Here is a 14,757-nt window from a genome sequence, read left to right on the forward strand (position 1 = left end):
AGAATTTTGTTCGCGTACCCCCCACCGTCATCTCACGTACCCCAGTTTGAGAACCACTGGGTTAGTATGATTAAATATTAATTGAATGAACAATTGGCTCTTGAACCCAACACCTGGCACAGTTAGAAAGGTGTGCTTTTTTTGTGGTAGTGGATGTATTTGTTGATTACGATCAGGTTCACGAGACTGATTAAAGTTTGGGGCAGGAAGCTAATGCCACACAAACACGCACAGAGACTGTTGCTGCTTCACAGGTTCATTTGCCACTTTAGTGGTTAACAGTTACATGAGCAACCCGTCTTATGGCTTGAGAACGGCCACAATCACATCAAAGGGGATGGAAAATTCCATTTATAGTTCTCCTTTTGTTTAAAGGGGCTTCGTTTGTTTGGGTGACTCTAGTGGAGGTGGTCAAATGTTATTTCATCAATCTGTACTAGTATTTATTTATATGTAGTAAGCTTGATTTATGCCACATGGAAATGTCAGACTGAAACTGAAAAAAAATAAATAAAGATGAAATACAGTATGGGAATTGACTGTTACTCCTTTAAAAACACACCATCAGATCTGAGTAGGGTTTTTTTTCTAGTCCGCATCAGGGGAATATTTCAGTGACCTTGCTGTTAAATGCACTGCTGTGGTTCATTACATTACTGCAAAGTTACAGTACAGTGAAGTCATACATTTCTTTACAGTGTGACTGAATCATTCTAAAGTTTAATTATAGGGCTTATTTATTTACCCTAGGCTCTGTATCAGCTGAATGTTAATAAAATAATATTAATAAAATAATAATCTTGTTCTAAAATATCGTTGGGCTGTTTTTGTTTGAGTATACGCGCTTTATTTTAGTTTTCAAAGAAGTTGTATTTAGATTTAATTATACCTTGGCAACCCTATACGCCTATGTAGCCTATGCTATCAATTATGTGCAAAAAAGGGGATCACATTACATTCTAACATTGTAACATTACAATTTAAAATTGTAACAAAAATAATGCTTTTAAAAGCAGAAATTCAGTTCACTAAACTAAAAATGAAAGTAAATTAACACAAGAGCACAGATTAATTGCATGTTATTTTTGATTACCCCAGTACTGCTTTCTTCAGTAGAACAGTAAAGAAGATCTTTAGCTGAAACTGTGGTTCTTGGTGATTAATTAAATGTATGTCTGCAGCTGCACGTCTTTGAGAATAAAAAAAAAAAAGCATATCAGGGAACAGAAAATGAATAGCCGTGGCTCCTGACGATATATTGAGGTCTTATGAAGTGAAACGATCAGTCTGTGCAAGAAACTGAACATTATTTACAACATTATTGCCTGTGACGTCCGGTTCATGAACAAATCTTTCTTTTGAACCGGTTCTTTTTAGTGAACTAGATGAACCACTTCATCACATCGGACTGAAGCATCTGAAACAGTTTGCGGCTCGAGCAGCACAGATCTACAAGTTACTCAATTAAGTTAATTGAACTAGTTAATTTAAATGAACTGTCCAAAAGAACCAGTTCACAGAAAAGAATCAGATTTCCCCATTTGCCTGAAGCCAAGGCCCACGGTTTCAGCTAAAGATCTTCTTTACTGTTCAACTGAAGAACAAATTTTGGCCTGAAGGTGAGAAAATTAACGGCATGCTTTTATTTTTGGGTGAACTGTCCCTTTAAATGAGATGGATATGGATTGCTCATTCATGAAAAAAATAAGTGAAATAAAAAATGAGTTATAAAATGAGGTCAAATGCAAATTCTATTAAAAAACACCCGCCTAAACGCAGCCCCATGAATAGACTTTGATTCATTTGTAGTCAATATACATGTCAGAAGTGATTGAATAGACCTGCAGCATTCCATTTAAAGAGAACCTCGGATGGGTGCCGCACTCTGAAATTCTGAAAAGCTCTTGTAAGTACTACAGGTTCACAGCGTGTTTTCTGGTTTGAGGAAGACTCTAATTGAAACCTCTTGTCAGTAGGTCTGCATATTCATCCAACCATTGTAAGATGTGTTCATAACAGTCATCTGACACCAGGCAACCAAGTGGCCTCTACATACATCCATTGTATGCCTGGAAGGCTATAGTTAGTTCCTAATGAAAACCTGTTTTAACAGCGCAGAGACTCTCGTCAGGTAATCATGGTTTCAAGGCTCTCAGTAAGATGGCTATTTTGGTAAATTGCCTATAATGTGCTACAGGTAGTTTATGGAATAGCATGGTTATGTGTGTCGTAACGGCACAGTGTTTCCTTTCAATACTGTTGCATTAAAAACAAGGTCAGGTCAGATCTGTTTGGACTCTGAATGTACAGTTTTCTGTTTACAGTTTTGTTTTTTTAGGTGACACTTGCAGTGCAATGCTAAATGAAGGAATGTAATGCATTCTTACTTAAATTTATTAATCTTTCTTATGTTTACTTTTAAAAAATTTGGCGTCCGTGCGATTTCTTTTTAATGTTTTTTAAAGAAGTCTCTTCTGCTCACCAAGGCGGCATTTATTTGATCAAAAATACAGTAAATACAGTAAAATTCTGAAATATTATTACAATTTAAAATAGCTGTTTTCTATGTGAATATCTGTTAAACTGTAATGTATTTCTGTGATGCGCAGCTGTATTTTCAGCATCATTACTCCAGTCTTCAGTGTCACATGATCTTCAGAAATCATTCTAATATGCTGATTTGCTGCTCAAGAAACATTTATTATTATTATCAATGTTGAAACAATGCTAAATATTTATTTATTCACTTTATTTTGGAAAACCATGATTCTTTGAATTTTTGATGACTGGCAAGTTGAAAAGAACATCATTTATTTGAAATGGAAAGCTTTTGTAAATTATAAATGGTTTTTACTGTCACGTTTGAGAAGTGTGATTTGTCTTTGCTAGATAAAATTATATAAAAAAACTTTTGAACGGTAGTGTATGTAATTCTACATTTTTTATTCTAAATTTTATTCTATAACTGTACTTAATGTACTAATGCTGTTACCTACTGAATCTTTTTTATTTTTTCTTCCAGGCAGAGGAGCAGCACAGTGAGAATGTTCCTCGAGAGGAGAGGTGAGAGTTTCTCTTTAAACCACAATCCCTTTCAGACATTCCTGGAATATTTGACACACTTATTTAGTGCCATTTATTCAGGTGTGGTTGGTGAAAATATGTTGTTGTAAACCCACAATTAGTTGTATGTAACATAGTTTACTAAATGATCATGTTCAAAATATGAAACAGAAAAGTTTTACCTTTTTAGTATCACATATAAGTTTCTGGTGGTCTATTGTGTACATCCCCTAAACATCTGAAGGGAGGGCTGGTTTGTTTCAACAGTGCATGGAAAACTAAGCCTCCTGAGGACACCAGCTTTCTGTTTACTCTACATTTGCATTCATGTGACTGGCATGACCTAAGATCAACTACATTTCAGTGGCAAGATATAAATAAGAGCAGCTTATAAACAAAATGCCAGTGAGTTCTATGGAAAAATATCAATTTTAGCAGAAGCCTGCAAGGCGGCACATGGTTTACAGGTATATTTCAGAAGAAAAAGAGCAGCATGCAACATGAGATATGAGAAAAAGAAGTTGCCACACATTACTGAAGTACAAGGGATTTCATACATGTTTTGTCTTGTCTATTATTGCTGTGGCTTGGCGTAAACACAAAGGTAAAACTTTCTATGCAATTATGCAAACTGAAAATTAGCGTTTTATCCCATGTGTCTACTACATTGTGAATTTTACAGATGTTGATACAGAAAGTTGTAGTGACTGGGAAAAGTTCAGAGATCCAACCGTGTTAGATTTTGTGGGTCTCTAAAGACCCGACTATGTTTACGTTAACGATTGGCAAAACATATGGCAAAAATCTAAAAGATATTTATCTGACTGCCACCACTGTGTAAGTGAGGAACTATCAAATCTAACACAAGTGAAGTATGGAGTGCCTCAGGGCTCTGTAATAGGTCCTCTTTCTTTTTTTTCTTTTTTTTTGTACATGCCTCCTCTAGAAGACACTACACACATCAGAAAAGATAATTATCTTTAACCGATATGCTGATAAGCTCTATATTTCCCTCTTTATTGACCATATGAAACTTCAGAATTTTTTTTTAAAGTAGCTTGCTAGTTTAAAGACTTGTACCTCATGTCTGGGAGCAGCAGCATTTGTGGTGAAGGGTACTTTTATTGAATGTTAAAATACCAATGCATTTGAATGAGTTTAAAGTCCTTTGTCAGGGTATACAACTAATATTATCCACCACCCTTAAAAATACTTCATACTAAGTTCAATGCTTCATAATAAGCAATAGCATGTCAGACAGGTCATCTTGGAATGTGCTTGGAAAATGTGTCCATTGTAGTTAATGCACAACTGTATCGTTTTTTTCCTCATAATGCATTTTAGAAATTGCATTTACACCTTGATGTTTCCATCCAACATTTTTTATGCAATATCCCATTTGCATAAAAATGGATGCAAATACGGCTAGTGTTGAGATTTGCGTTTCATTTTTTCACTTACATGGCAACTGACTGTGTCACTAAAATAGCAGGAGAAGAATGTGTTGACTTCATTAATTGGTAAATGCATGAAAAATATGTGGACTATGAGCCAAGCCAGTTTTGAGAGAGTTATTGCCACCATAAACTGGAATATTTGTGTATTTGATCATATTCAAAAAAGCATCCGTGGCAGTGCATGCAAATTTTGTTCACATTGGAACTTTAAAAAAAAAAAAAATTTTTTACTTTCTCTATATTTTCCCCTCTTCAATGTCTCTTTGCCACATCCTCTCATGCTACCCATCACCAATTCTGTAGATCTCATTCTGCTATCTGCCTGTAGCAGATGTTTCATAGTTCACATTGTCTTTTCATTGGTTTGACATGACTCGGGGTAACGGCATGCTCTGTGGTTAAGTCCTAATCAGAGACTATAACCAAGCACAATGACTGCTTTTAACACAGCAGCATCAACAAGACTCACTTCCTGTATCAACTGCAAAGTGCAGTTACATGGATGTTAAATACGCCTTTGTTGAATGTCTATTAAAAAAACATTCAATGCAGGAAATGAATGCTGTGTTTAAAAAAAAAAAAAATTGTTTGGTGTCAGACTCAATCATGCATTATTTGTTATTTTATTTAAATACATTTTATACGGAAACATTGCACTTTTAAATAAAGCTGTGGGTGACCGTGGGCTTCAAAACAAGGAAGCAGAGATGACAGCGTCACTCTGATTGGTCTAAAGTGAGTTTTTGAATGAGCAGAAGTGACCAAATTTGGATAAAATCTCTCAAGCAACCTGTCGTACAATAGACACAGTCATACTACTCATGTAGCTATATAATATAATATTTTGTTATGGCTAATAACTAATGTATGATAACACAATCTAAAAAAAATATTTTTTTTGTATTTTATACAGTATATTTATTATGTATTATTTATGTGGGCTGGGATCGCCCTTATCAACTCTCTTTTCAGGTATAGGGAAAATGTATGGAATTATGAGTATTGAAATATAGTTAAACGGTTGTAAATGTGTTAAACAGAACTGCGGATACTACACACTTTTTAGCTTTATCAGCATTAGACAAGATATTTAATAAACATACCGAATAGGGGATGTGTCAGACTTTGAAAATAATATTTAATTTCCTGTTGTGTGCAGTTCCTGGAGAGCAACAGAATGCTCTTTCTACACATGCATGCGGCACGCTTTTGGTTGAATTCATGGAAGCACTGCAGCGGTCTTTTGCGGGAGAGCACAACAGCGCCATTGTGGGTTGTTTCGGGCTCCCGAATAGAGAAATGAAAGCCGAAATCATGCTTTGCGAATTAGAAAAGAAAAAGTACTGTAAACTTTAAAACTCCGTTTCTAAATCTTTTACACTGATCTGTAAAAAAACATAAAATATGTGCACTCTAAATGCAGAGGTCGTGTGGAGGCTATCTTGTAATGCATAACTCTGGAAATTTGCTCATGGGGTTTTAACGTCAGCAGGCATTGAGGCATTATTATAGTATCAATGCAGTGTTAAGCAACAGAATGTGCATAGATGGGACAGAAAACTAGGGTGCATCCAGGATGCAAGTTATTGCGCACACACTGCACCAGTAGCAGGACATGGACTGCTTGCATAGAAATGAACACCTGCAATGAACCATATTTATGCATGTTTGTGGTCCAATATTGGAAGTGTGTGTAATGCAATAAGTATTACTGCTGGGGTTCAGAGTTTGCTCTCTGAACTTTGGCCTTGTGTCTGTGCGTCTGTTGGCAGGTTGGCTGTGACGCACGCGTCTGATACTTCATAAATACTTCATACCAAGCACTTGACTATATGGTTATAAAGCTTTGGATTTGCAACATATTTTCAGAGGTCTTCAGAGGTTTTGTTTTTGGCAGAAAAAGTGTAATTCTGTTGCTAGAGCTGTGTACAACATTTTGTTTTAAAACGTATCTTATCTGAACACGTGTCAGAACACCTGAATCTGTCGTCATTGTCAAAACAAAGAGAAGGAAATAAGACAAACTTTGTTATATTAAAAAACTGATTCATGCAAGCTATGTATGTGAGTGTTTGAGTGTTGTTGTTTTTATTATTATTATTATTATTAGTCATCTAAATGTCTGGATTGCGTACAAATCTGAGTTACATTAAATTTGGATTACATTATCCAACATTTTTTACAAAATGGATTTAGTATTTGTATTAGTATTTGACATTTAATGTATTATTCAGATAATAAATGTGTATCAGTGTAATATATTTCATGATTTTAATTGAATTTTGAACACCGCTTAATTTTACTACTTTAATTTCCAGAATCTGTCAGTTGTACATTTAAAAAATATATATATTTTTTTGAAGTCTGCCAGATAAATGAGCCATTTAGTGTGCGTAAAACATATTTTGTTAAAAGACTGTTTCTGCACAAAAACGATTCAAACAACAGTCAAATGATTTGTGAAATGTGGAAATCTCACGCTGCTAGTAATGGAGTGCATTACAGATTTACAGATTAATACAAAAATGTAGGCAGTTTTTTGCATGTTTTGCAAGTCATCTAAACATTTAGATGGTTTTTATTTACAAATCATTAGAACATTGTTTTTGGTGAACAGATCCACATCAAGATTTATAGTACTGTAAGTGTACCTTCACAGTGAAGTGTAGACATTCTAGTGTAATGAATGAAGTACTCTTGCCTAATTGTAGATCCTTCTTGATTGCGTTTATGCTGTTTATCCTCTATTTCAAATCTTAGAACATTCTAGCACTTCATGCAGTGCTTTCAGGATGTTTCACAGTGTTTATCACACAAGTAAAGTCCAGCTCATGTGAGAATGCTTGTTTTTTGTTTTTATTATTGCATAAATCTTTCATGTTCACCTGCTCTTCATAGTGTTAATGTAGGGAAAGAGTTTCACGAGAACCCTCAGGCATTACCAAATAAACCAATGAAATCAATGAATCTGTAAAGAAAGAAAAAAAAAAGAGTGAGACAATTAGTGATATGCATCTACCATGGTACCAAGGACCGAGTGCACTGCAAAAAAAAGATTTCATAAAGTTGTAAGTACAGCAAAGATTATTGAAGTACTGTTTACAAGATAACACTATTTCAGTGTTTCTGCTTCAAAATTTTAAGAATAATTCGGTGCAGGGTTGCCAGGTCTGCGTAACAAAACCAGCCCAATTGCTATTCAAAACTATCCCAATCACGGCCAAAACTATCGTAATCGCTTTCTGGTTGAAATTGGCTATCAAATGTGGTTCGCTTCAACCCGCAGACTAACAGAATAAAAGTAGCCCAATTCTGCGGGAAAACCGTGGACTTGGCAACACAGATTCAATGCATTACTTGCCATTTCTTTGAATTTATTAGTGAAATTTAATAGCAATTATAGTGAAAATTGTACAATCCTACACCTTTTTTTTAAATAATCAATTTAGCTCTCTTCTTCTCTCGATCTTGCACAAGCCGCTTGTTGTGTTATTGTGTATGGATATTTCACTGGACAAAAGAACAACAAAAAGAAACGCTAAAACAAGTTAGCCGTTTTTCTTTTTTCTTGGTTAAGTTATAGAAGGAGGGTTGTGTTTCTGTGTTTGTTTTGGCACCAATTAGTGGCAGCACATTTATTGCTTGTGTGCTTATTGCTTCAGTCATGTGACCCACCGTGGTCACCTGTCACAAAATCTAAATCAGATGATAATGCACTTTTTGTTAATATTGGCTTTTGGAATTTGCCATCTGTTATTTCTGCCACTGAATAAAAAATAAAACAAGGTAATTGTTTGGACTTTTTATCTCGCAATTTTGACTTTTTTTCCGCAGTTGCGAGTTTGTATCACACAATTATGAAGATAAAAAAGCCAGAATTGTAGATAAAAAGTTGCATTTATTTTTTATTCAGTGGCGGAAACAGGCTTCCATAGTGTTCTTATTATCTTAATTTAAATTTTTTTTTTAATATTAGCTTAATTTTAGTTAATTTATTGCTTCGCTCGAAAGTGTTGAGTGTTGACTCTGACAACCGATAAAATTGGAGTCCATCAAAACTGACGACAAAATTCAAAAGTTTAATGATGAATATAATATAAATTTAATGATGAATGGTTTTGCTTGTGTCTTCAAACAGCTAAACTGACAAACATAAGAATGCTTAAAAACAAAGTCAATATTTATTTTGAAGATATTTTTATGGAGAGATAGGACAAATATGTAACTTAATACAAATATATTTGTATTTGTATAGCACAAAAGCAGTGTTAAGTCGCTGGGGTATATTTGTAGCAATAGCCAACAATACATTGTATGGGTCAAAATTATAGATTTTTCTTTTATGCCAAAAATCATTAGGTAAAGATCATGTTCCATGAAGATATTTTGTAAATTTCCTACCGTAAATATATTAAAACTTAATTTTTGATTAGTAATATGCATTGCTAAGAACTTCATTTGGACAACTTTAAAGATGATTTTCTCAATATTTAGATTTTTTTGCACCCTCAGATTCCAGATTTTCAAATAGTTGCGTCTCGGTCAAATATTGTCCTATCCTAACAAACCATACATCAATGGAAAGCTTATTTATTCAGATGATATATAAATCTCAATTTCAAAAAAATGACCCTTATGACTGGTTTTGTGGTCCAGGGTCACATATCTGATTAATATACAAAGCAGCAGATTCTTTTCTGGTTTTTCACAAACTGCTGAAATGGTTTTCACATGCTGTCAGTAGAGTTTAAGGTGCATCTAGCCCAGAATATTCCATTTACAGACGCACCTTGACCAATAATCTATATATAAATGCCAGGAGGCGCTCATGTCTGCTCTTCATGGGACAATGAATAAGCAAAAAGACGCTGCTGAAGCATCAAGAGAAAAGTCAAGAATCCATTTGAGCAAACATTTGACTTGCAGAACATCCAAAACAAGAAGGATGGCTCTGGATCAGAGGTAATAATGTAGTAAATAATGATCAGTTTCTTGCACAGACTGATCGTTTTGCTTCATAAGACCTCAATATATCGTCAGGAGCCACGGCTATTAATTTTGTGTCCCTTGATATGATTTTTTAATTCTCGAAGACGTGCAGCTGCTGACTTACATTTTATGAATCACCAAGGAGCACAGTTTCAGCTAAAGATCTTCTTTACTGTTCTACTGAAGAAGAAGAAAAGTCACCTACATCTTGGATGGCCTGAGGATGAGTACATTAACAGCACATTTTCATTTTTGGGTGAACTATCCCTTTAAGTGTGGTTTTGTTGTCATTTTTTGATCAAGTCAACATGTTCTGATGGGTTCTATAGCTGTTCTCACCATCCGCCGGCTGCCATATGTGACCCTGGAGCACAAAACCAGTCATAAGGGTCAATTTTTCGAAATTGAGATTTATAATCGTCTGAAAGCTGAATAAATACGCTTTCCATTGCTGTTTGGTTTGTTAGGATAGGACAATATTTGGCTGAGATACAACTATTTGAAAATCTGGAATCTGAGGGTGCAAAAAAAATCAAAATATTGAGAAAATCATCTTTAAAGTTGTCCAAATGAAGTTCTTAGCAATGCATATTACTAATCATAAATTAAGTTTTGATATATTTACGGTAGGAAATTTACGAAATATCTTCATGGAACATGATCTTTACTTAATATCCTAATGATTTTTGGCATAAAAGAAAAATCTATAATTTTGACCCATACAATGTATTGTTGGCTATTACTACAAATATACCCCAGCGACTTAAGACTGCTTTCGTGCTCCAGGGTCATATTTAATAACAAGGCCGGCTGTTGAACATTTGGACCCGGTATCAAATCTACCCTGTGTGTTTTTATAAACTCACTCAGTGATAGCTGACAGAGGTTTTTTTGGAAGTCAGTCCATATTTGATGCTTCTCCAGGTTCAATCTACTTTGTTCATTTGCCTTTTATGGAGAACTTTGAAAGCTGTTCAAAGCTATAAACATGTTCTCTGAGGCTTTGGCTGATGCTACATAAAAGTATTGTTGGTTTTATTAATGGGATAAATTTAAATAGTTTACTTATCATGACATGCCGGTGGTGTATAGTTTTGCATGGCGTATCCATGAAAAAACAATAAAAAGATAGCAGGGGTTTTGGCAATTAATTAATGAACAAGTGAGTAGTCGTGTATAATGAACTTATTTATTTTCAGTTTGTCGATAATGTTCTGTTTTCAACCCTGCACTGAGCATTTTCCTTCATTTCAAATTCGCAGAATCTTTTGATTCTCTTCGCTTTAATTTGTTTTGATTTGATTAGATTCAGATTAATTTGTGTTATTCATCTTTTTGAAGGATTCTTTAAAAGAACCAATTCAGAAGAGTCATTCGTTTCGGGAATCGGACTATACTGCTTGTGTTGTGTGTTTTTGATTCATTAAAAAGAATCGGCTCATATGAATCATTTGTTTGTGAATCACACTACACTGGATTTATTAATGTTGTGTTTGTGTGCAGCCCATGAGGACAACTTAATAAAAAAATATTTCCTTACTCAACATAGTCTTATATTGCATTATGTTCACATTTTAATATCTTTTCTAACAATATAAGTTTAGTGTCTCTTAAGTGTCTTATGAATTTAACATGTACTTGCTGAATAAAAACATTAATTTATTTAAAAAAAAGAAAAAGATTTTTACAAAACATTTTTGTTTTGAATAAATGCTGTTCTTTCTGAAAAACGTATCATAGGTTCCAAAAATATCAAGCAGCACAACTGTCTCCAACATTGATAATAAATCAGCATGTTAGAATGATTTCTGAAGATCATGTGACACTGAAGACTGAAGTAATGATGCTGAAAATACAGCTTTGATCACAGAAATAAATTACATTTTAACAGATATTGACATAGAAAACACTTACATGAGATTGGAATAATATTTCACAAATTTGACTGTTTTTAATGTATTTTTGGGTCAGATAAATGCAGCCTTGATGAGCAGAAGAGACATTTTTAAAAGCATTAACTAATCCCAGATCTGTGAACAGCGGTGTACATCGCAATTAATCGGAAAATGAATTTTTACCCAGCTTGAACACAAGGTCATGATTATCAGCACAAACTCCCAAAACTCATTCATCTCAACAAAACAAAACTTCTCAGAACAACTTCATAGGGCTTTTTGTTCACGCTGTTCTCCTGCGTTTATTAAGTATCAGGAGATTATAAACAGAGCTGCTTTGCCCTGCTGCCCACTTCAACTTCCTGTTGTTTTTAGTTTCCTGTCACCCTTTTGCACACTTGTTGTGTTGTAGCCTATATTACGTTATGATTCTCTGGTGTTTTGGTGTCTAAATTGTGCAATCTTACTGATTGCTTAGTTTCTCGTTTCATAAGCTCTTTTCTCAGTCTTTCTCGAATGTTCACACTGAATCACATGGTATTCTCATGTATCATAAGTGTAGTATGCAGGCATGCATCTCTCAGGAGGAATGAAGTCATTCGCTGAGACTGCCAACAAACTCAGTCTGTTTGTGGTTTATTAACATTCATGCATGTGAAGCGATGATAAAGTCAGCTTTTCGAACCAGTAAAATGTCGTCTCAAGGCAAAGTCCGGGCACAGAACACCCGAATTAGTTCTGAACTCTGATTGAAATCAGGATTTTGCATCATGAGGTTTTCAGTTAACTCAAATGGTGCTTAAAGAGCATGGTACTGCTCTCTAGGGCTGCGCACAAATACTCAAATATTCGAATTCAAGGGGCGACATAGTCATATTGTTTTGATTTGCTCATACAGCAATTATGCACTGTTCATTCGCTCCTTTCCCAGAGAGCAGCACTTAAACCTTCCTGCTGGTTTTGATTCTCAGTGTTTTTCATGTAAAAAGCATCAGTCTGTCTGACATGCACATTTATTTCTCTCCTCAGCTCCTCGTTTTATGTGCAGGAGAGTCGGAGACAGCTCCAGTTTCAGCCGCCCACGCTGGACTTCGGACCACAGTAAGTGTTTTATACATTTTACCCTCAATATCAGCAAATACAATAACACGCATGTTGTTGTTTTTTAAGTGTGTATATATGATCTACTAGGTTTATAAAAATGTAACAACTTTTCAGACCATACTAAAATAAAATGTTATTTTTTTCTATTAAAAAAAAAAGTGTACTTTTTACGGTTATATTTTTATAATCTAAACATTTCAGTTTTAGCAGAAGGCCCGTCTTAACATGAAGTGTGTATTTAAACACTCGTGCTGTTGTCAAACGTGAAATACGAAGTAAGAGCGTGTGCACACAGGTCGATCATAAGTAGTGTAAGAGAAAAAGGGTGCGCGATCTTTATAACATGTGATCATGGGTTTGAAAAATAGTGAGGTCTGGGGTGGGGTTAAGAATTGTGCTATAATAACCCCTACAAACACAACTCATTATATACACTAAACACTTTAAAAGAGACAGACGTGTAGATGTGTGTGAAAGATCTGAAAAAAAACGTATTTATTGCATCAAAATACTTTACTATAGGATAGGGTTGGATAATTTTATCAGTTGTTTATTATTCATGCAACAATAGTTATTACTCTTAGCCTATAGTTTTCATTAATTGCTATATGATAACTTTGTCTAGTGCTCTTATGAATGTTTTTAGCATGACTTTGTGAAAATGTAACTTCTATGCTTAATGAAATAGCATAGAATTCTTCTTGGTTAGTGTTTGCATATTTCGTTTTGTAACCTGCTTGTTCTACAGATCTGTGTATTAGTGTTAAATGCTGCTGTTTTTGATAGCGTTGATAACGTTTCTGACAGATAATATCATATTGTTTTTTGTGTTAACCTTACCGAATGTGTTATCCTGTCAGCGATAACCTGTCAAATAACCAATAACATTTGATTACTGTTAGATTCAGTGCCGGCGATGCGTTGCCAGATATTGCTATAAAAAACGAAAAATAAATAAAATATAAACCGAAATTGGTTTAAATCTTTTGATAATAAGATAAAGATATCGCTAACCCTAAAATGAAACTTCCCACTTTAATTAACTTTCTAAAGTGTCAAACGAAGTGGAAAAGACAAGTCCAAAGACACTTATAATAGCTGGATCTGGCAACACTCTCACTCACATCTCTCTCCTCACAACTTGTTTAAATGGTTACATGTCATATAATATATATGACGTAATATATAATAGACTGATGTGGATTTTTTGATATGCGATGATCTGCAAGGTTTGTGAAATGAAATGTTTATTTGTTTAAATTATATAAATGCATATTTGCTGAATACTGACGGTAGATGAGAAAGTATTATAACGGTTTACTGTTTTTCATGTGTGTTGATTATTAGAATAGAGAATGGGAGCCCCATGTGCTCAAAATTAAAGGCTGATGCCAATCAAAAAATCTGAAATTGACCTGGCAACCACTAATTAGATATCATACGATGTAATATAAACAGACGTTGCTTATGTTACTCGATCAGAAATAAATAATGGGATTATATTGTGACTGTGGACATAAAACAGCAATTTGTGTGTTACTGCAAAACATCTTAGATCTTAGCTGTTTTCATTGCTCTTCTAATATTATTTATTAATATTATTATTATTATTTTAGATCAGTAATAATTAACAGATTAATTGATTATCCAAATGCAGCCCTTGGTACAGTAAAAACCCTTAATGTTGGGGCAAAAATACACGGTGTGTCTTCAGTATTTATGAAAGGCTCTGAAAACATGACGGTTTTATATGTTTAGTTGGGCTGTGAATCTTTTTTGATAGAGGATTCATTTGATTCATGTTTCTTTGGTTTTCAAGTGCAATACAAACACACGTGAGTGACTAGAGATGGAATGGCTGTCTTTAAAAAAAGTGTACTTCAATATTTAATCAGTAACCTAATCCAGATATTTTACAGCATGAAAGTAGTTTCCTCAGGAATACCTTAAGGCTTTTTTTTGCTTTTGTTTTGTTTTTTACAAATACTCAGTAGTATCCAGCTGCTCTAGACAGACGGTGTGTATCGGTGTGTTGCCTAATGTTTCTTTGCACATGTATGCACACCTTGTTTTCCTGATACATGTTCCTGCAGTGATGCAACACCAGCTAGTGCATAACCTTTCTGGAAGAGAGAGAGACAGGCGTCTGGCTGCTAATTTCATCAGCGCTTCTGCACCACCATCCACATGTTATTATCTGCCTTACACACACACACACACACTCTCTCTCTCTCACTCACTCACTCACT

General features: G+C 34.6%; 1 protein-coding gene across 1 annotated transcript in view; it reads left to right on the forward strand.

The window, feature by feature from the left end:
• Positions 1-14,757, forward strand: part of LOC107700308 (transmembrane protein 131-like) — a 60,205-nt gene that overhangs the window by 3,638 nt on the left and 41,810 nt on the right. The window contains exons 3-4 of the mRNA XM_016501931.1: positions 3,023-3,063; positions 12,434-12,505. Of these exons, the coding sequence (XP_016357417.1) occupies positions 3,023-3,063; positions 12,434-12,505 (113 nt within the window). The remainder of the gene's footprint in view (positions 1-3,022; positions 3,064-12,433; positions 12,506-14,757) is intronic.

Source organism: Sinocyclocheilus anshuiensis, unplaced genomic scaffold (genome assembly GCF_001515605.1).
Source record: "Sinocyclocheilus anshuiensis isolate Anshui unplaced genomic scaffold, SAMN03320099.WGS_v1.1 scaffold326, whole genome shotgun sequence".
Classification (NCBI taxonomy): Eukaryota; Metazoa; Chordata; class Actinopteri; order Cypriniformes; family Cyprinidae; genus Sinocyclocheilus; species Sinocyclocheilus anshuiensis.